This window comes from Cavia porcellus, unplaced genomic scaffold, assembly GCF_034190915.1.
Source record: "Cavia porcellus strain 051 isolate PalLab524CR breed Dunkin Hartley unplaced genomic scaffold, mCavPor4.1 scaffold_23, whole genome shotgun sequence".
Classification (NCBI taxonomy): Eukaryota; Metazoa; Chordata; class Mammalia; order Rodentia; family Caviidae; genus Cavia; species Cavia porcellus.
The window spans coordinates 40,261,386-40,281,894 of NW_026947506.1; the positions used below are offsets into that span (position 1 = coordinate 40,261,386).

Sequence of the window (20,509 nt, forward strand, 5' to 3'; positions counted from 1 at the left end):
AGGGACAAGAGTCTGGCTACTGTTTCTAAAAGGATTTTTGTTGGTGGTGGTACCAGGAATTGAACTCAGGACCTTATGCTTGGCAGGCAGGCACTTATACCACTGAGCCATATCCCTGGCCCTGGCTGCTGCTTCTGAAAGGCTGCTCAGCTCCTGGTGGCAGCACTCAGCTCCTCACCCAGTCTGGTCACCTCTGGGAGGCTTGAAGGGCTCAGCCAGGGTGATGCATGTGTAGTCCCATCTCAGTGCTACCTATTCCAGGTGGCTGCAGGACTCCCCTGGGCCAAATCTGCATCCTCCTGGGACCTCTTCCCTGCGTCCCTCCCACCTGCCAGCCCTTTCCTTTTGCAGGTGGCTTCTACATGCTCCTGGACCCCAAGTATGCCAAGCCAGGGCAGAAGTCGGTGCTCCTGAGCCCACTGAGCCACTCGACTGGCTGTCTGACACTGTCCTTCCACTATACCCTGTGGGGCCAGGCTCCAGGAGCAGCTCTTCTGGTCTACGGCTCAGTCTCAGGTTGTGGGGGGAGAAGTTGCTGGGTTTGCACCAAGCCCAGTGCATCTTTGAAGGTTGGGCTGAGGGCTGAGGGGGTGGGGTGCAGACAAGCCTCACCATGGAACTGAATCTGGGATATGTGTGGATGAGGCAATGGGGAGGGCCCCAGATTGTAGGCAAATGAAGGTGCCATGGAAGTGAGAGAGGACTGACACTTAGGGAATATTGCCCAAGTGTTCCCTCTGTGATTCAACTTCTGGGGTACAGGTTCAAAGTAATTTTTCACTCTCTTTGAACTTGCTCATCTGTCCAATTCTTTTATTTTAATACTGGGATTTACTTTTAACTTTGGGATAGTTTCATTAAATTGCTAAGTTGCCTAGGCTGAGTTCAAACCTACTATCCTCCTGCCTCAGCCTTCCAGAGTTCTGGGATTAGAGGTGTGCACCACCACAGCTGGCTGTATCTGACATTTTTTTTCCATTGTAGGCAGCATCCGGAAACACACACTCTTCTCAGGACAACCTGGATCTAACTGGCAGCCTGTTTCTGTCAATTACACGGGACAAGGACAGATCGAGGTACAGAGAAACAAAGGGTTGGCTCTTGCATGTGGCAGATTCCCCAGATGTTGAAGTGAATTGAAGGTCAAGGCACAGGAGCAGGGACCTGGGTCCCCAGATGGGAAGGTCATGTTGGGGGTTCTATTCCCTGTCTTTGCAGTTCAGCGTGGTGGGCGTGTTTGGTGAGACCCCAGAGCCGGCGGTGGCAGTGGATGAAGTCAGCATTGCTCCCTGTGAAGGTGAGAGTGGAAACCCCAGATTGGAGGTGGTAAGGAGCAGTGGAGAGCAGGGCTGGAGTTTCTCCAACCTCCCTCTCGTACCCACCAGAGAGCTTTCCCCAGTGTGACTTTGAAGACAGTGCCTATCCCTTCTGTGACTGGAGACACACCTTGGGGGACAGTGGCCAATGGGCCTGGGGAAGCGAAAACATGTCCACCCGTGGTGTAGGCTCCTTCGGAGAGGCCCTGTTTGGAGGTAAGGAGGCTGAGGATCTGGAGAGGCTGGCAGGTACCATGGAAGGAGGAGGGTATTGGAGGAGGCCCTTGGCTGCCGACAGGTGGTTGCTGGGAAACTGCCCTGACCTGGGCTGCAGACATCCGCACGGATTTGGTCAACGATGTTCACAGCTGCAGGATCACTGAGTGCTGCTCTCACTCAAGAAAATCCAGCCCTCCAACTCTGTGGAGCCCAAAGCTTCAAACTCTATCTCAGTTTTAGTTAGGACATTTGCAAGTGGTGGCTTAGAGGTTTGGTTTTCTTTTTCTTTTCTGTCATTTTCAGGTAAAAATCCCACTTGGAGTCAGCTGTGAGGTGCCAGGGGTGTAATCCCAGCATTCAGGGAGGCTGAGATGGGAGGACTGCAAGTTTGAGCCTAGCCTGAGTGACTTAGCAGCTTAGCCACATTCTGACTCAGAGTTAGAAAGTGGAAAAGAACTGGGGATGTAGTTCACTGTGAAGGACCCAGATCCGATCTCTAGTAACTCAGCCACACAAACAAAAGTCTAACATGGGCAGAGGTCTGCTTAGATGTCATGCAGAAGGCCAGCTTGGTTCTGGATGTTGAGTCTTATTTCAGCTGTCCCCCTCTTCCATCCAGGCGAGCACTATGTCTACCTGGATACCGACAGGTCCTCCCAGGAGGGACAGTTGGCGAGGCTGGTGAGCCGGCCCTTCTGCGCCCCAGGCAACGTCTGTGTGGAGTTTTCTTACCACATGTATGGTCTCGGATATGGTGCCACGCTCAGGCTTTTGCTGCAGAGCCCCGCGGGCAGCACCCCCATCCCACTCTGGGAGCGCATCGGGCCTCAGAAGCCCAACTGGCTAAACGCCTCTGTCACCATCCCTTCGGGACATCAGCAGCCCATGCAGGTGACACTGTGGGAATGGCCTGGAGGGGGAAAGGGTGGCTGGGACTGTTGAGGTTCCTCCAGAGTGGCCTTGGGCAAGGACAGGCCCTGCAGGGTTGCTGAATGGCCAGGGGTTCATTTTCTTTTTTCTTTTCTTTCTTTTGTCTTTTTGAGACAGGGTTTCACTATGTGGTTCAGGCTGGCCTTGAACTCACTTTATATCCCAGATTGGCCTCAAACTCACAGTGATCCTTCTGCCTCAGCCTCCCAAGTGCTGGGATATAGGTGCATGCTGCCACACCGGGTCTTATTTTCCTTTCTGTCCCACATTGCTTTCAGCTAATTTTGGAGGCCATCCGGGGGAGCAATGCTGCCTTTGTGGTTGCTGTGAGTTTCATCTTTATCAGTCAAAGGGCTTGTCGAGGTAAGGAGACACTCAAGGTCCCAGGAAGAGTCAGACCCGATGTGACCACCTTGGGCTGTCTGTCTCTATATGAACTCTGTGAAGTGCAAGCCCTCAATTGGATGTCCTGGCCAAGTCCAGTAAGCTTAGCTCTCTGGGTGGCTGAGGCAGGAGGATCAAAAACTCAAGCTCAGTCTGGGAAATTTAGCAACTTAAAACCTGTGTTAAAAAAAAAAGAAGAAGAATACAAAGCACTGGGGATATAGCTCAGTGTAAAGGCTCTGGTTTTAGTCCCCAATACCAGGAAAAGAAAAAGTAAATCCTCTTGCCAGGAGTTCCACACAGCTGACATGGTTTCTATACACCTGTTCACTTCCCCTGCACTATCAGGGTGCTTATTTGGGCAAACATGGCGGGTGAGGGTGGGGCATGGGGAATTGAACCCAAGACCTTTACACTAAGCTGCATTCCCAGCCCCTTTTTTTTTTCTTTTTCTTTTTTTTTTTGTCTTTTTCATTTTTATCGGTACCGGGGATCGAACTCACAACTGTCTGCTTGCAAGGCAGGTGCTTATGCCGCTGAGCTAAACCCCCAGCCCCCCCAGCCCTTTTTTAAATTTTTGATATAGGGGCTCACTAAATTGCGTAAGATAAGCTCAAACTTGCAGTACTCCTGCCTCAGCCTCCCGGAGTGCTGGGATTACAGAAATGTGCCATCATGCTTGACTAGTAAACTTGTCTTTGATGCCATAGATTTCTGGGACTGGATCTGAAACCTCTTACCTAGCACTTGTAAAGACAGGTTAAATGTCCTGTTTTTTCTTATGCTTCTTGTACCCCGCACACTGTCAGACATATGTTAGAAGCAGTTTCTTTCTTTTTTTTTTTTTGTCTTTTTCATTTTTATCGGTACCGGGGATCGAACTCACAACTGTCTGCTTGCAAGGCAGGTGCTTATGCCGCTGAGCTAAATCCCCAGCCCTAGAAGCAGTTTCTTGAGTGTTAGTTAAATGAGTGATGTCTGGGTTTGAGAGTTGAAGAAAAGGTGACCATGTGTCCCTTCATGCTCACCCACTGCAATTTGATGTGAATGAAGGGAAGGGTATAAATTTTCTTTTGGTACCAACAATCAAACTCAGGACCTTGTGCTTGCCAGGCCAACACTTATGCCACTGAGCTATTATCCCTGGCCCAGGATGGTTATGATTTTGACTAAACTCAAGGATTTGTTTTTCTTTGCAGCACCAGTGCCAACAGCAGTGCTTCCTACCACTTCCCCTATGGAAAAGTCAGAAAAACCTACAGTCCTCACAGAAGAACCCACTGTGCCTGCTAAAGAAATCACCGTCCGCATGGAAGGACTCGCCATTTCTACCAAAGAATCTACTGTCCCCACAGGAAAACCTGCCATTCGCACTGAATGGACCACTATCCTCACAGAAAAACTCACCATTCCCACTGAATGGACCACTGTCCCCACAGTTAAGCCCACCATTCCCACTGAAGGGGCCACGGTCCCCACAGAAAAACCTGCCATTTCCGCTGTGGAGACCCCTACACCCACAGAAAAACCCACCATTCCCACTGAAGGGACCACAATCCTCACAGAAAAGTCCACCATTCTCACTGAAGGGAGCACCACCCCCACAGAAAAGCCCACCATTTCCACTGAAGGGAGCACCATTCCCACAGAAAAGCCCACCATTCCCACTGAAGGGACCACCATCCCCACAGAAAAACCTGCCATTCCCACTGAAGGGACTACTGTCCCCACAGAAAAGCCCACCATTCCCATCGAAGGGACCACAATCCCCACAGAAAAGCCCATCATTCCCACTGAAGGGAGCACTGTCTCCACAGAAGAGCCCACCATTCCCACTGAAGGGATCACCACCACCACAGAAAAGCCCACCATTCCCACTGAAGGTTCCCCCATTCCCACTGAAGGGACCACTGTCCCCACAGAAAAGCCCACCATTCCCACTGAAGGTTCCGCCATTCCCACTGAAGGGACCACTGTCCCCACAGAAGAGCCCACCATTCCCACTGAAGGGATCACCATCCCCACAGAAAAGCCCACCATTCCCACTGAAGGGGCCACCATTCCCACTGAAGGGACCACCATTCCCACTGAAGGGACCACTGTCCCCACAGAAAAGCCCACCATTCCCACTGAAGGGACTACTGTCCCCACAGAAGAGCCCACCATCCCCCCAGAAGAGCCCACCATTCCCACTGAAGGGACCACCATTCCCACTGAAGGGACCACTGTCCCCACAGAAAAGCCCACCATTCCCATTGAAGGGACTACTGTACCCACAGAAGAGCCCACCATCCCCCCAGAAGAGCCCACCATCCCCACAGAAGAGCCCACCATCCCCACAGAGGAGCCCACCATCCCCACAGAAGAGCCCACCATTCCCACTGAAAGTATCACCATTCCCACAGAAAAGCCCACCATTCCCACTGAAGGTTCCACCATTCCCACTGAAGGGACCACCATCCCCACAGAAAAGCCCACCATTGCCACTGAAGGGATCACTATCCCCACAGAAGAGCCCACCATTTCCACTGAAGGGACCACCATTCCCACAGAAAAGTCCACCATTACCATTGAAGGAACCACCATCCCCACAGAAGAGACCACCATTCCCATTGAAGAGACCACCATCCCCACAGAAGAGACCACCGTTCTCACTGAAGTGACCACTGTCTCCACAGAAAAACCCACCATTCCCACTGAAGGGGCCACTGTCTCCACAGAAAAACCCACCATTCCCACTGAAGTTTCCACCATTCCCACTGAGTGGTCCACTGTCTCCAGTGAAAAAGCCCTTAATGCTGAAGAGACCAGCAAAGATCTGTCCTCCACAGAAAAACCCATTGTCACCATTGAGAAGACCAAAGCATGTCTGCTCTCGTGCTCCACCTCCACTTTCCTGCCCACTGAGCCCACAGCCCTGATGATGCCTCTAGAAGCTTCAGGTGCCTCCATGACCAACAACATACCAGCTATCACTACAAACCCTGCCCCCACCACAGGTAGGAGGGGATGGGTGCTGGGCACAGGGCTGAGAGACAGAATCCTGTCACCTCAGCAGAGTGACCTAGGCCTCTCCTGAGCTGGAGACAACAAGATTGGACAGGGTGACAGGAGAACCAAATATAGCTGCTCTCTTCCACCGTTGTCTTTTTTTCCATTACTGGGGACTGAATACAGGGGCTTCACACTGAACTGCATCCCCAGCCCTTTCTTATTTTTTTATTTTATTTTTTATTTTGAGACAGGATTTCAGTAAGTCACCAAGTTGCCCAGGTTGGGCTTGAATTTATATCCTCCTGCCTCAACCTTGCAGAGTGCTGGGATAACTGGCATGCACCACCATGCCAAGCCCCTCTTTTAAAGTATATAATTCAGTGTTTTTATTTCTTTTGGGGGAATAGCAGGAATCCAACTCAAGACCTTGGACTTGCCAGGCAGGCACTTATGCCATTGAACTATATTCCTGGTCCAATTCAGTGTTTTTAAATGTGTTCCAAAGGTTGTGTAACCATCATCACTTTTTCTTTTTTCTTTTCTTTTCTGTTTTATTTTTTTCTTTTTCTTTTTCTTTTTTCTTTCTTTTTTTGGCCCATGGTGTGGAACCCAAGGCCTTCACACTGAGCTACATCCCTGGTTGTTGTTTATTTTTTATTTTGAAACAAACTTTTTTTTGGTTCCGGGGCTGTAACCCACAACCACATGGTGCTTATGCCACTGAACAGAGACAAACTCTTAAGTCACTAAATTGCCCAGGCTGTGCCTCAAATTTGTGATCCTCCTGCCTCAGCCTCTCAGAGTTCTGGGATTACAGGTGTGTACCATTGTGTCTGGCCCACTTTCTAATTCCAGATAGTTTTATCACCCCAAAAGTAAATCTCTTCTCCTTCAGAAGTTACTCGCTATTCCTTGATCTTTTCAGACCCTGATGATATTAATCTTTCTATAGCCTGGATTTTTTCTGCACATATAAGATGTGAGCTTTTGTGCCAGGCTTTGTCATTGAGCTGATGTCCTCAGTGCCTCATCCTAACTGTGTAGCTGTGTCAGAACCTCGCTCCTTTCAATGGTGGAACATTAGGTGCCTCCTCTTTAGGGAGGAGTTTAAGGCTGGGCAGAGGCAGGGAGGCTCTTGGGAGCAGCTGCAGAGCAGGGGCTTGATGGAGGCTGTGTCTTCCCCCAGCGAACTGTCCCCCAAATGCCCACTACGAATCTTGTGCGTGCCCGGTGTCCTGTGAGAACCCCAAGCCCAGGTGCATGCTGCCTTGCCACCCAGGCTGCGTCTGCAATCGTGGTTTCCTGCTCAGTGCCAGACGGTGCATCAAGGCCTCATCCTGCAACTGTATCTATGGCAATAAGAGGTATAAGGTAAGCGAGCCAGGATGCTGCCACTCCTGGAGGAATGCTTGGGCCCTGCTGCACCTGCTTCCAGGGTGAGATGAACTGGGGCAGTCAGGAGGGCCAGTTCAAGGCTGTGCTTAGTCAGGGTCTTGCTGTGTTGGGTGCTTTTGTTTTTGTTTTGTTTTTTTTTTTTTTGGTACTAGGAATCAAACTCATAACCTGAGGCACTGTGCCACAGAGCTATATCCCCAGTTTGCTGTGTAGTTTAGGCTAATTTTGAACTAATTTTGTAATCCAGGTGATCCTCTTGCCTCAGGTGCCTGAGTGCTGGGATTACAGGTACTACACTTGACTCAATATGTACTTTTTGATGACCCTCTTTGCTCATGCTGTGAATCTTAGTTAGGCTTTCACTTTGGCCCAATGTCATGCTAGCCTGTGCTGAAGAGTCTGTCACCCATAGTCCTGAGCTAAACATTTCTTCCAGTCTTATTATTCCCGAAATTCAGGGCTAGAGCATTTATCTGCCACAAGCAAGGCCCTCAGTTCCATGCCCAGAACAACAACAACCCCTCCCCTCAAAAAAAAAAAAAAAAAAAAAAAAAAAAAAAAAACAGAAGCAAAAATACTGGAGATGGTGGCACATAGCTGCAATCCAAGCTGTCTGGGAGCCTGAGCCAGGATGGCAGATTTGAACCTAGCCTGGGTAATTTAATGAGACCTTGTCACAAAATAAAATATAAAAAAGGGCTGGGGTCCAGCACACACCTATAATCCTAGCACTCAAGAGGCAGAAGCAAGAGGATTGCCTCAAGTTTGAGTCCAGCCTAGGCTGCATAGTGAGTTCAAGACCAGCCTGAATTTCAGAGCGAGATTCTGGCTCAAAAATCCAAAAGCAAGGTGGGTGCTGGAGATGTAGGTCAAAGGAAAAGGTTCAATGCCAAGTGTGAGGAAAAAAAGTTACTGATGGGATAGTTTACATGTGTGCTCCCTGCCCTATACTAAGCCTTCAAAATCTGTGGCCGAGAATGTAGCTCAGTAGCACAGTGCCTGCCTGGCAAACTCGAGGCCCTGAGTTTGATTTCCAGTACAAAAAAAAAATCCAACTTGTATTTTATACATTGAGTATTTGTCATTTTTGGTGGCCCACGGACTGGCTGGTGACTGGTGGCTGGTGGCTGGTGGCCAAAATAATGGACCAATCTGCAACCCAGCAGACCTAAGCTTGAATCTGCGCTGCAGCATCCACTCACCAACCGGCCTTGGGCAAGTTACTTTACCTTACTGGGGACTGAACCCAAGGCCATGACACTGAGCTAACCCCAGCCCGTGTTTCTGATTTTTTATTTTGTGGCCGAGTGGCTGAGTTGCCCATGCTGGGTTTGAATTTGCTGTTCTCCTGTCTCAGCTTCCCAGAGGGCCAAGATTAAAGGCTTGCACCACCACACTTGGCTTTTTACCTCTTTAACTCTGTTTCCATATCTATAAAAGTATATACAGTTAAGATTTTCTGCCTCGGGGCTGGGGATTTTAGCTCAGTGGCATAAGCGCCTGCCTTGCAAGCAGGCAGTCGTGAGTTCGATCCCTAGTACTGATAAAAACGGAAAAGACAAAAAAAAAAAAAAAAGATTTTTTGCCTCATATAAGATTGCTGTCTTGGAGAAATTAGCTTCTGATGACACAGTGCTAGTTACTTAATAAACGTTCATTGTTATCATGAATGGTTTATGATAAATATCACATGCAACCATTAATTAAAAGTGCAGTAAGTTACTCAATAGCATCCAGAGCCACCCTCAGCTGCAGGTGTCCATCCTGCCCACTCTGGCGGCAGAGCTTCTGCTGATCTCTCCAGCTCCCCAGAACCCTCTCTGCCCACCTCCTGGGGTGCTGAGGAGGCACTGCAAGGAGCAGCTCGATGCCACCTGGGCAGACAGGAGCGTGGCACCAGCATCAGGGTCCCCACCACCAGGAGGCAGAGTTAATTTTCACATGCTTCAATGGGTGCATTAAACGTTTGCCCAAGCACTTTCTGTCATCCCGGCAATGGGCACCTCATAAATAGGGTAAGCGTCTTGCATTTCTAATGCTCTCACCCAACTGTGGCGGTGTATGTCTGTAATCTTGGCAGCCTAGGAGGCTGAGGCAGAAAGATATATAGTTTGAGCCCAGCCTGGGGAACTTAGTGACATAATAAAACCCTGTCTCTAGATAGACAGCCAGACAGCCAGGCATAATGGTAAATACCTGTAATCCTAGTACTGGGGAGGCTGAGGCAGAAGGATTACCATGATTTTAAGGCCAGCCTGGACCCTGTCTCAAAAAAAGAAGCAGCGGGGAGCTGGTGACATAGCTCTGTAAAAGCACTGAGTTCAATTCCTAGTACTGCAAATGAGTAAACAAACACACACATGGATGCTCTTGGAGTTGGAGGGGCACATCTGATTCTTCCTGACTTCTTACGAAGTGAGAGCTGTCTGCTGTGACATGCCCAGGTCAAGATAGGGAGTAAAGACATAGTCCTTACCTGGATGCTTACCGCCAATCAAAAATAAACATAAAAGTGCCATTGTGGTGGGTCAGTCTTCAGAAGGACAGTCTCAGTGCAATGAAGGTGACCTAGTTGAGGAGTCTTGAGATATCTTCCCAAGACAGCTGCCCTTGAACTGAACTATGCTGGTTGCCATGGAATAGGAAAAACAGGGAGTGAAAAACATGCAGAGATTCAAGAGTAGCATGTGCAAGTGCCGTGTGGCTGTCAGGGACTGTCAGGTTGGCAAAGAGGGCATGGGAGTGAGTTTAGGTGCGCACGGGACTGGAGGAAGAGGTCTAGATAGAAGGATCTGAGAGATACGGCTTTGTGACTCTGGATCCCTCGCTCCCAGCCTGGGCAGAAGTGGTTCGGCCCTAACTGTACAAAGTACTGTAGCTGCTGGCCAGGCAACCGGATGAAGTGCCAGCGCGCTCGGTGTGGGATACACTCTGTGTGCCGGCTGAAGGATAACAAGTATGGATGCTACCCATACGGTGAGTGCCTCCTTGCTTACTATTGAGGGGTGTGATGCTGGGGTCTTGTGCCCTCCCTGCAGTGGAGGAGCTACTGCATCACCGGGCAGGAGAGCTGGTGTGCGGGCCCAGCCTGGCTGGCTGTGGGAAGCAGCTTCTGGGTCTCCCATCTCCTCAACAGACACTGCCACCTGCTTTGTGTATGGGGACCCTCATTATGTCACCTTTGACAAGAGGCAAATTGGCTTCACTGGCAAATGCACGTACATCTTGGCCCAGCCTTGCAACTCCACAGGTAAGGCTTTGAGTGTCAGTCACAGCCTGGGGGTCAAAACTGCTGAGCATCGGGGACTGTGTATGGCAGGGCCTGGATGGGAGCAGATGGGTACAAGAGGCCACACTGAGGCAAAATCCTCTGTGTGGCAGATGTTGTGATGTCAACCCAGAGGCAGGCTCTCAGGCCCAGGCCACTGGGGAAAGTGCAGTGCAACCTATCATTCATCAGCTGGGCGTGGTGGTGCGGCCTGTCATCCCAATACTGCAGTAGGCTGAGGCAGGAGGGTCCCAAACTCAATGCCAGTCTGGGCAACTTAGTGACTTAGGGAAACCCTGTCTCAAAATAAAAAATAAATCAGGTCTGAGGCTGTGGCTCAGTGCAGAGGCCTTGGGCTCAGTCCCCAGTAGTGTACTGGGAAAACAAAAAACTCATCGAATGAGTCCCTAGTCTCTTCCTTCCTCTCCCCACCCAGAGCCATTCTTCAGGGTGACAGCAAAGAATGAGGAACGGGGACAGGAAGGTGTGACCTGCCTGAGTAAAGTCTCTGTGACCCTGCCAGAGACCACCGTCACCCTACTCAAGGGCCGACAGACCTTGGTGAGCCCTGTCCTTGTCCACCTCGGGGAGGCCACCAGGCCAGCCCAGCCACCTCTAAGTGGGCTGAGGGAGAGACCTGTGGCTACCAACTGCGGGTGTGGGTATGCCAGGTCCTCTTCGACCCCCAGATTAGTGTCTGTCCCCTCTTCCTGCCTCTCTGTCTGCCAGGTTGAAGGCCAGAAAGTCACCCTACCAATCATGCCTGCCAAAGGTGTCTTCGTGGGTCCAAGTGGGCGATTTGTGGAGCTGAAGACGGTGTTTGGTCTGCGTGTGAGATGGGATGGCGAGCAGCAGCTGTTTGTGACGGTGTCCAGGTGAGGGGTGGCCCCGTGGGCAGCTGCCTTGCTCCAAGCTTCACACTGCTTCTGGACCCCCCTAGAGCCTGCGCTCTAACCTCCTTCCCTTCCAGGCCCTGATGCTCAGCCATGCAGGGGCCTTGGGGCGGGCAGGAAGCTGCAGGCTTCCTTGGGCTAGGGAGGCAGACAGCAGGGTACACACCACAGAGTGCTTGGGCCTGTGCGCGAGGAGTCACGCAGGCTTTGTTTGGACCCGCTCCCTGGGGAAATGGACAGACTTTATCCAAACAGTGATCAGGATTTGGGAAAGCCAGCTGGAGTGATTTAGGGCCAGCTGGGGATGTTTTATGGCTGGGCAGCCTCCTGGTTGAGCAGAGGGGCACAGAGAGACTGTCAAGGCAGCTCGGGAAGGCCCGCAGAGTCCTCCTGCGCCCAGCACCTGGCGTGGAGTCCATGTCGGGAGTAGGCACTTTTCCTTTTCCCCCTTTACCGTAGCACTGGGCCTTTGCACTGAGCCACACTCCCAGCCCTCGGTAAGTTGCCCACCCAGGCTATGCTTGAGCTTGGATTTCTCCTGCCTCAGCCTCCCAGACTACTGGGATTCCAGATGTGCACCACCACACCTGGCAGGAATAGGCACCTCTTAACCCACTGGGGATCCTTTGACAACTGGTCACCTCCTCCCCTATTCATGCCACCCGCTCTCTGTCTCCACAGTGCCTACGCTGGCAAACTCTGTGGTTTCTGTGGCAACTATGATGGGGACAGCAACAACGACAGCCTGAAGCCGAACGGTAGCCCAGCACTGGATGATGAGGAGCTGGGGAACAGCTGGCAGTCAGCCGAGGATGAGGGCAGGGAGTAAGTGAGGAGCCCTCGTCTGGTGGCCTGGTCCACGTCTCCACCCTCCTGGCCTTTGCCACCTTCTAAGACCCACCACAACCTACTGGGGAGGCTGAGGCAAGAAGATCACTTGAGCCACAACTTCGAGGCCAGTCTGAGCAACAGAGCATGGCCCTGTCTCAAAAAACAGAAACCACAGCTGACATTGCCCCTTTCCCTTCACCTTCCTGGAGCCTCCAGGTAGCTCTTCCCTCTGGGCTCAGGGTTCCAGTGTCTTCTGTACCATGCCACCTCAGTAGCTGCTGGCTGGACTTCAGCGGGAAGCCACCCTTGGCTCTGAGCACTGGGCTGTCTGCCTTCCAGGTGCCTGCCGGACCAGGCAGACTTCCCTCTCTGTGACGTGGCCTTGAAGAGCACCATATCAGGGCCCAGGTTCTGTGGCAGCCTGATGGACTTGAGAGGACCATTTGAGTAAGGCAGGGGGTGAGGGGTCCCCCAGAGGACAGGAGAACGTGCTCCCTCTTGCTCACCCGACCTCTTGCCCAGGACCTGCCTGCTGCATCTGAAGGCCTCTCTCTTCTTCGACAACTGCGTGTCGGACCTGTGCAACTTCCAGGGGCTCCCAGTGATGCTGTGTGCCCACCTGTCAGCCATGACGGCAGCCTGCCAGGACGCTGGCTACCCCGTGAAGCCCTGGAGGCGACCCCAGTTCTGTCGTGAGTTGCCATCCGGAAGCAGGGGAGAAGATGTGCGACCTTTTCTTCAGACGCAGACAGGACATAAAATGGGGGGTGACTGCAGTGGGAGCGGGGCTTAGCAGTAGGATGTGCACTTGGCCTGCATGAGGTCCAGTATCAAATAATCAATAAAGTTGGCGATGAAGCCAGGCGAGGTGGTGCACACGTGGAACCCGCCACACATACTTTCACATGAGGACAGGGCAAGGGGCAGAGCCGCAAACATCCCCGAGAAAATCACAGTCACTTGCAAACTCAAAAGGCTGGCTAGGGCCAGGGAAGTGCCTGCCTGGCAAGCAAGAGGCCATGAATTCAATCCCCGGTACCACAAAAAGAAAAAGGCTGGCTGGCTGGCTGAGTTGCTTTCTTTCTCTTATTTACTTTTGCAATATTGGAGATTGAACCCAGAGTCTTCACACTGTGATACATCCCCCACCTCCTCTTTTCTTTTTTCTTTTGAAACGAGATCTTGCTAAATCCTTAAGTCGCCCGGGCTAGGCTTGATTTTGCAATCCTCCTGCCTCGGCCTGCCAAAGTGCTGGAATTACACCTGCATACCACCACTTCTGATGGACTCTGTTGCCCTCTCCCCTCCCCCATCCCACCTGTCTGCTTCTAACCTGAGTGTCTGCCTCCCTGTTCTGCAGCCCTCAACTGCCCAAGCAACAGCAGATACTCCCTGTGCACCAGTCCCTGCCCAGAAACCTGCCACAAAGCCTTCAACAAGCCCTGCCGGGGCCGGTGCGTGGAAGCCTGCGAGTGCAACCCGGGATTCGTGCTCAGTGGCCTGGAGTGTGTGCCCTGGGCCCGGTGTGGGTGCCTTGGCCCCACAGGGCGCTACTTCAAGGTGAGTGGCTGGGGTGGCTCTCAGCCCTGCAGCCAGAAAGGACCCGCTCCTGGGGCCTGCCCTCAGCCCCAGAGGCCTGCCCTTCCTGCACCTAGCTGGCTCTCACTTCCCTTTCTCTTCTTGGCCCTGGAGCTGGAACCCACGGCCTTCTCATGTTAAGCAAGTGCTTTACCACTGAACCACAGCTGAAGGGCTCTTTATCAACCTCTTTCTCGCGCCGTGGGCTGCCTCCCAGCCACCTCTGCCCATTGGAATCTGCTGTCTCCCTTGGGGCCCTATTGAACTGCTCTCCTTCTTAAAGCCTTCCTGATAAACCAAGTCAGAAAACATCTCAAGAAGCCAGGTGTGGTGGTGCATGCCTGTAACTGCAGTCCTCTGGGAAGCTGAGGTAGGAGGATTGCAAGTTGAAGTCCAGCTCAGGCGGTGTGGCCTTGTAGCAAGACTTCATCTCAAAATAAAAATAGAAAAGAGCTGGGATGTAGCTCCTTGAAGAGGCCCAATCTCCAGTACCACAAAAGGAAGGAAGAAAGGAAGGAAGAAAGGAAGGAAGGAAGGAAGGAAGGAAGGAAGGAAGGAAGGAAGGACAGAAGGAGAATTTCTAGTAAAGAGATATTTTCTATCTAGTTAATTACTGAATTTCTGACATCTAGCAAATTACAGACAGACATCAACTAAAATACCAAAGTAACAAAGAGATGGTCTGGATGATAGGAGGTATGATATAGGAGTGATATATGGACCTCCAAATAATGTAAGGGAAATATAACTCCCACTTGCTAGATGTCCAAAACGCTGAGTTCCTGTTTTTTAAAACTGAGGAATGAGGGGCTGAGGATTTAGCTCAGCGGCGTAAGCGCCTGACTTGCAAGCAGGTAGCTGTGAGTTCGATGCCTGGTACCAATAAAAATGAAAAAGACAAAAAAACAAAACAAAACTGAGGAATGGGCTGGGCATGGTGATGCACACCTGTAATCCTGGAATTTAGGAGATGGAGGCAGGAGAAGTGCCATGAATTTGGGGCCAGCCTGGGCTACATTGCGAATTGAAAGCCAGCTTGAACTACATGGTGAGACCCTGCCTCAAATAAATAAAATACAATGAAATCGAAGAATGAATTCTCGGAATGATATAGGAGAAATGCTAGATGTCAAATACACTGAGTTTGTGTTTCCTGAAGTCGAAGAATGGATTCTAAGGAACAACAGAGGTTAAGAGTAGGACATGTATTGGGGAAAGGAATGAAGAATTAGGATGGGAAGCAGGAATAGCCCTGAGAGACAGGAGGGGCTCCGAGAGGGCTGCGAACGAGCCCACCCCTCAGAGGAAGTTTTCCAGAGCAGAATCATGAGGTGAGTACAATGTGGGTCAAAATTATGATCAACCAATAAGATCGAGAGTATAGTGCCTTAGGTAATATTGATCTAACCGTAGCAAGGATACGTGCGTGACATCATTAACCTTGGTTGATGGAATTTAAGAGTAAGGAGTCTATTGAAAGAGAACTGTTATCTAAGAGAGACCGAAGGGGGCCCAGAAAGTGGCTTGCCCACCAACCTCGATTCTCAAGGGTGTTTTATGGAGCAAACCCATGAGGTGAGACAGGTTGAAGGTGGGACGAAACTATAGCCAACAAATAAGATTACAGATACAGCCGCTTATGGACTATTGATCCAATGGGAAGTCACAAGCTGGGTGTGAGGCGGGACAAAACTATGTTGAACCAGTAAGATTACAACAAGGAGAGTCCTTAGGTAAGACTGATTAAATGCAGATAGAATGAGTAAACAAATCACGTAGCAAAGGGTAAAGGAATGGGCTAGGGAGGTTTTGGTTCCCTCTCTAAGGTGATGGATGCTTATTTAAAATAACTGTCACTGCTGTTCTTCCCTAGGGGAAGCCTGCAGGTATGGTCGTCTTCTTTTCCTTAAAGCCTGGCCTTCAGCGAATGCACCTCTGGCCACGGTTGTCCTCTGTGCTGAGGCCCCAGCCCTAACTGCTGTAATATTTATAACTAGCTGAGCTGTCTGTAATTTCTGGGCTGAGTCAATGAGCCAGTGCCAGATGTTGGAATGGGAATGGCAGTGGGCTCTGTCTCCCTGGGAAAACCTCCTTTCCTTTCTTCTCTCAGCTAGGGGAGCGCTGGTACAAGCCAGGGTGCAAAGAACTCTGCGTCTGTCGCAGCAACAATCGCATTCACTGCCGGCCCTGGAAGTGTCAGGCGCAGGAGGCCTGTGGCCACCGGAGAGGCCTATACGGCTGCTACGCCCAAAGTGAGTGGTCAGGGGAAGGTGACTGAGGGCTCTCGGTTGGTGGGGGGGAGGCCTTGCCCAAAGCAGTGTCTCTGGGGCTGTGTGTTAGTCAGCTTTCTGTGACTGTAATAAATACCTGAAATCTATCAGTTTATAAAGTAAAAAGGTTATGACCAGGCATGGTGGTGCACTCCTATACTCCCAGCACTCAGGAGGCTAAGGCAAGAGGATTGCTGTGAGTTTAAGGCCAGCATGGGCTACAAAATGAGTTCAAGGACAACCTGAACTATATAGTGAGACCCTGTCTCGAAAAGACAACAAAAAAAAAAAAAAAAAAAGAGAGAGAGAGAGAGAAAGAAAAGGTTGACTTTGGATCACAGTTCTGGAGGTTTCAGACAATTTAAAGGAAGGAAAGTTTATTTTGGCTCTCATTTTTGTTCCATGGCCAGCCAGGAAACAGCATGGCAGAGGGGCCTGACTGAGGAAAACTGCTCCCCTCAGGGAGCCAGGAAGCAGAGAGAAAGGAGGAGCCGGGGGGGGGGGGACCTCCAGAGACCACCCCTTCAGGACAGACCCCAGCTCCTAACAGCAAGGTCCCTCAAGGCCTCACAGAGTCAAGCACTTTCCGGAAGCTCTGCCTATGAACCCATGAGGCTGTGGGGGGCATTTTTGATGTAAACCACAAAAGTGGGGAGTGCATGGCCAAGGCATTCAGCTCATAGCTGGGACACGAAGGAGAGCAAGAGAGGCCAGGGCACAGTCCCTCCACAGCCAGACGGACGCCCAGTGCCCAGGGCCTAGCGGTGTCATTAAGGCCTCAGAGAGGGGAATGTGAGTGGAGCAGAGCCCCTGCTTCACATCCCCAAGCCAAACCAAGAGCTCTTTCTAGAGGGCCACCACATCCAAAGATGGCCCCTAGGTGCCATCTAACATGGGCTCGCCAAGATGGCGCCCCTGGATTGGGGCTCCATGGTGCAGGGCCCTGAGACCCTGAAGCCTGTCCTCTCCTGCCAGGTTCTGCCACCTGCACTACCTTGGGTGACCCTCACTACCTGACATTTGATGGAGCCCTGCACCACTTCCTGGGGACCTGTACTTACATCTTGACACAGCCTTGCTGGTCCAAGTACCCGGAGAACAACTTTGTCGTGAGCGCCAGCAATGAAATCCGCGATGGGAACATGGAGGCCGTCTATGTCAAGGCTGTTCACGTGTGGGTCTTGGACCTCAGGATCTCACTGATCAAAGGCCGTAGGGTGATGGTGTGTGCCGCCCCCTGCCTCCCAGACCCCACACTGCCTTGCACACTGTCCACAGGGACAGCTGCCGTCCTCTTAAAGCCCCTGGGGATGAGCTGCACCCCTCTTCCTCTGTGAAATACTCACTACCCCTTTTGCCCTGGGTTTGGTTTGTATGTTTGTATCCCCAGCACTGGAGATGGAACCCAGGGCCTTTGTACTGAGCTACATCTCCATCCCATATTCTGAGACAAGGTGTCGCTAAAATGCCCAGTCTAGGCTCAACTTGTGATCCTCCTGCCTCAGCCTTCTAGACAGGCATGCATACCACACATCGTACCCCAGATTTTGCCCCCATGTGGTTTATGTCTTACGTTCCTAACTCTTCTTACTGTGTCCCCACCCCCACCTCTACAGCTGAATGGCCATCAGGTGGCCCTCCCTGTGTGGTTGCTGCAAGGCCGGGTGACCATTAGCCTCAGTGGCTCCTTTATCCTGCTCTACACGAACTCTGGGCTTCAGGTTCGCTACGATGGGAACCACCTGGTGGAGGTGACAGTGACCTCCTCCTATGCCGGCCAGCTCTGCGGGCTCTGTGGTGAGCACCTGTGGGAAAAGCAGGGAGGAGGGGCACACGGGCCTGACCTCATCCCCAGGTCTTCACTGGGTGTCCTTGTCACTGGTGCATCAGTTGAGGACACTGGGTGTGAGGGTAGGTGCTCAGGGAAGCCAGAGATGCAGGGCTCAGTCACACAGGTCGGTCATCCCAGCACTCTGGGAGGTGGAGGCAGACGGATCAAAAATTGGGCTGGACAACTTCATGACTTAGCGGGACTTGTCTCAAAACAAGAAATAAAGGACAGGGCTGTAGCTCAGTGTGAAGGCCCTGGGTTCAGTCTCCACCACTGCAAAAGGAAAAAATGGAAAGCCCGAGATGAAAGAAAGGCTAGTCAGCCCTGAGGCACACAGTAGGTGTCAGTGAGAAGCCCCTGTGGTCAGGAGGGTGGTGGCGCTGAGCTGGGGGTACCAGGAGCAGCTCTGTCACCTCTATTCACTGCCCGCTCCTGCAGGGAATTACAACAACAACAGCTTGGATGACAACCTGGGCCCAGATGGGAAGCCCATGGGCAGCTCCTCCCAGCTGGGGGCCGCCTGGAGGTCCTTGGAAGGCTCTGAGCCAGGGTGAGCTGGGGACAGGGACCCAGGCAGAGCCTGGGGAGGAGAAGCATCTGTCTCCCGAGTTCCTGTCTCCCTCTGTGCTATAGCCCCCATGCTAGGAAACCAGCTGGCTGTCTCCCTTTGATTCTCTCTGAGGTTGGAGATTTTTTTTTTTTTATAATTTTTTTTTATCTTTTTCGTTTTTTTTTTTTTTTTTTTGTCTTTTTCCTTTTTATCGGTACCGGGGATTGAACTCACAACTGCCTGCTTGCAAGGCAGAAGCTTATGCCGCTGAGCTAAATCCCCAGCCCCTTCTTTTTCGTTTTTATCGGTACCAGGGATTGAACTCACGACCGCACACTTGCAAGGCAGGTGCTTATGCTGCTGAGCTAAATCCCCAGCCCCGAGGTTGGAGATTTTTGATTGTGTGTTTTGTTTTATGTTTTGCTTTTTTTCTCCTCTCTCTTTCTTCCTCTGCCTATTTTCTCTGTCTTTCCTTAACTAAAGTCACTGAGGTTTCCCAGGCAAGTTTCAGACTTGGGATCCTCCTGCCTCAACCCCAGAGTGCTAGGATTACAGGTGTGTAGCAGAAAGCTCTGCTGAATATTGTTTCCCTTTTTCTGGTTTTTGGTTTTTTGTTTGTTTGTTTTCTGAGACAGAGCCTCACTATCTAGTTCAGGCTGGCCTTGAACTCAAGGTAATGCTCCCAAGTGCTAGGATTACAGGTGTGCCCCACTACACCCAGCCATGGTTAAATTTTGAAAAGCTTATTCTCCCTTGCTTAATGACCCCATTGGCAAGCCTATTTGGGAAGTCCGGCCTTGCTCCTTCCTGTTTGAGGCTACTATTTCCTTCTCTTTCCTTGTCTCCCTTCAATTTGAGGCCAGTTCCTCAGCTTTGTTTTCTGTCTTTCCTTCCAGTTGCTTTGTGGCTGGTACTGAGCCCTCCAGCTGCCCAGAGGATGACAAGATAGACACTTGGAGTAAGAACTGTGAGATCTTGACAAACCCCCTAGGTAAGACACAGCCTTGCTGCCCAAACTTTGTCCTCCCTCTTCCCTGGGGACAGGAGGTGATGGTGCATGCCTGTAATCCCAGCACTCAGGAGGAGGTTGAGGCAGGAGGCGTTCAAGTCCATCCTGGCCTACAAAGTGAGTTCAAGGTTAACCTGAATGCCATAGCAAGACCCTGTCTCTAAATAAATAAATAAACAAATAAATAAAATAAAAAATCAGTTTAACTAAATAAATTAGTTGGGGGCCTGGGATTTAGCTCAGTGGCATAAGCATTGCACTGACAAATACAAGGTCATGAGTTTGATCCCCGGTATGGAAAAAAAATAATAAATCAGTAATTCTGGCTTTTGTTGGAAATAGACATCACATTAACCACACAGAAGTGTCAGGGCTCACCTTCCTTTCGCTGTCCTCCAGGGCCTTTCTCCAACTGCCACCAGCTGGTACCCCCGCAGGCCAGCTTTGTCAGCTGTGTGCAGGGCCAGTGTGGGTCCAACGGTGACAGCCTGGCACTGTGCCGCTCCCTGCATGCCTACGCATCCCTATGTGCCCTGGCTGGCCAGGTTCTTGCCTGGCGCAACGATACCTTCTGCCGTGAGTAACCTGAATGCTGCTTCTGTGGCTGGGAGGGAGCCCCAGAACCCCCGCTGCTTCTCCCCTCAGTCTTGCTCCTCTGCATGCGTGGAAGCTTCCACCCTTCCTAGAGCCTTGCTCCCAGCTCCTGGGGCCCAGCCCCTCACCTGCTAGCGGCTCTGCTCTCTGACTCTTCTGTCATCAGAATGTCTGCTTTTAGCTGGGCATGGTGGTGCATGCCCATAATCCCAGCGCTGAAGGAGGCTGAAGCAAGAGGATCTCCAATTCAAAACCAGCACCCCATAGGTCGGGAGAGCTGGGCAATTTAGAGACTTGTAGTCCTGCCTCAAAAATAAATAAATAAATAAATAAATAAATAAATAAAGAGCTGAGGATGGTAGGGATGTAGTTCATTGTGAAGGCTCTGGGTTCAGTCCCCAGTAACACACACACATGCACACACACACGCACTTGTACCTTCGCTTT

General features: G+C 51.2%; 1 protein-coding gene across 1 annotated transcript in view; it reads left to right on the plus strand.

Moving 5' to 3' along the window:
- Zan (zonadhesin) overlaps positions 1-20,509 on the plus strand; it is a 50,598-nt gene that overhangs the window by 14,731 nt on the left and 15,358 nt on the right. Inside the window, 22 exon segments of the mRNA XM_063233613.1 lie at positions 352-516; positions 985-1,076; positions 1,219-1,297; positions 1,386-1,532; positions 2,155-2,426; positions 2,744-2,828; positions 4,049-5,848; positions 7,030-7,214; positions 10,073-10,214; positions 10,375-10,488; positions 10,943-11,067; positions 11,236-11,381; positions 12,081-12,224; positions 12,531-12,677; positions 12,753-12,922; positions 13,591-13,790; positions 15,919-16,060; positions 17,054-17,301; positions 17,695-17,875; positions 18,348-18,459; positions 19,356-19,450; positions 19,868-20,044. Of these exon segments, the coding sequence (XP_063089683.1) occupies positions 352-516; positions 985-1,076; positions 1,219-1,297; positions 1,386-1,532; positions 2,155-2,426; positions 2,744-2,828; positions 4,049-5,848; positions 7,030-7,214; positions 10,073-10,214; positions 10,375-10,488; positions 10,943-11,067; positions 11,236-11,381; positions 12,081-12,224; positions 12,531-12,677; positions 12,753-12,922; positions 13,591-13,790; positions 15,919-16,060; positions 17,054-17,301; positions 17,695-17,875; positions 18,348-18,459; positions 19,356-19,450; positions 19,868-20,044 (4,968 nt within the window).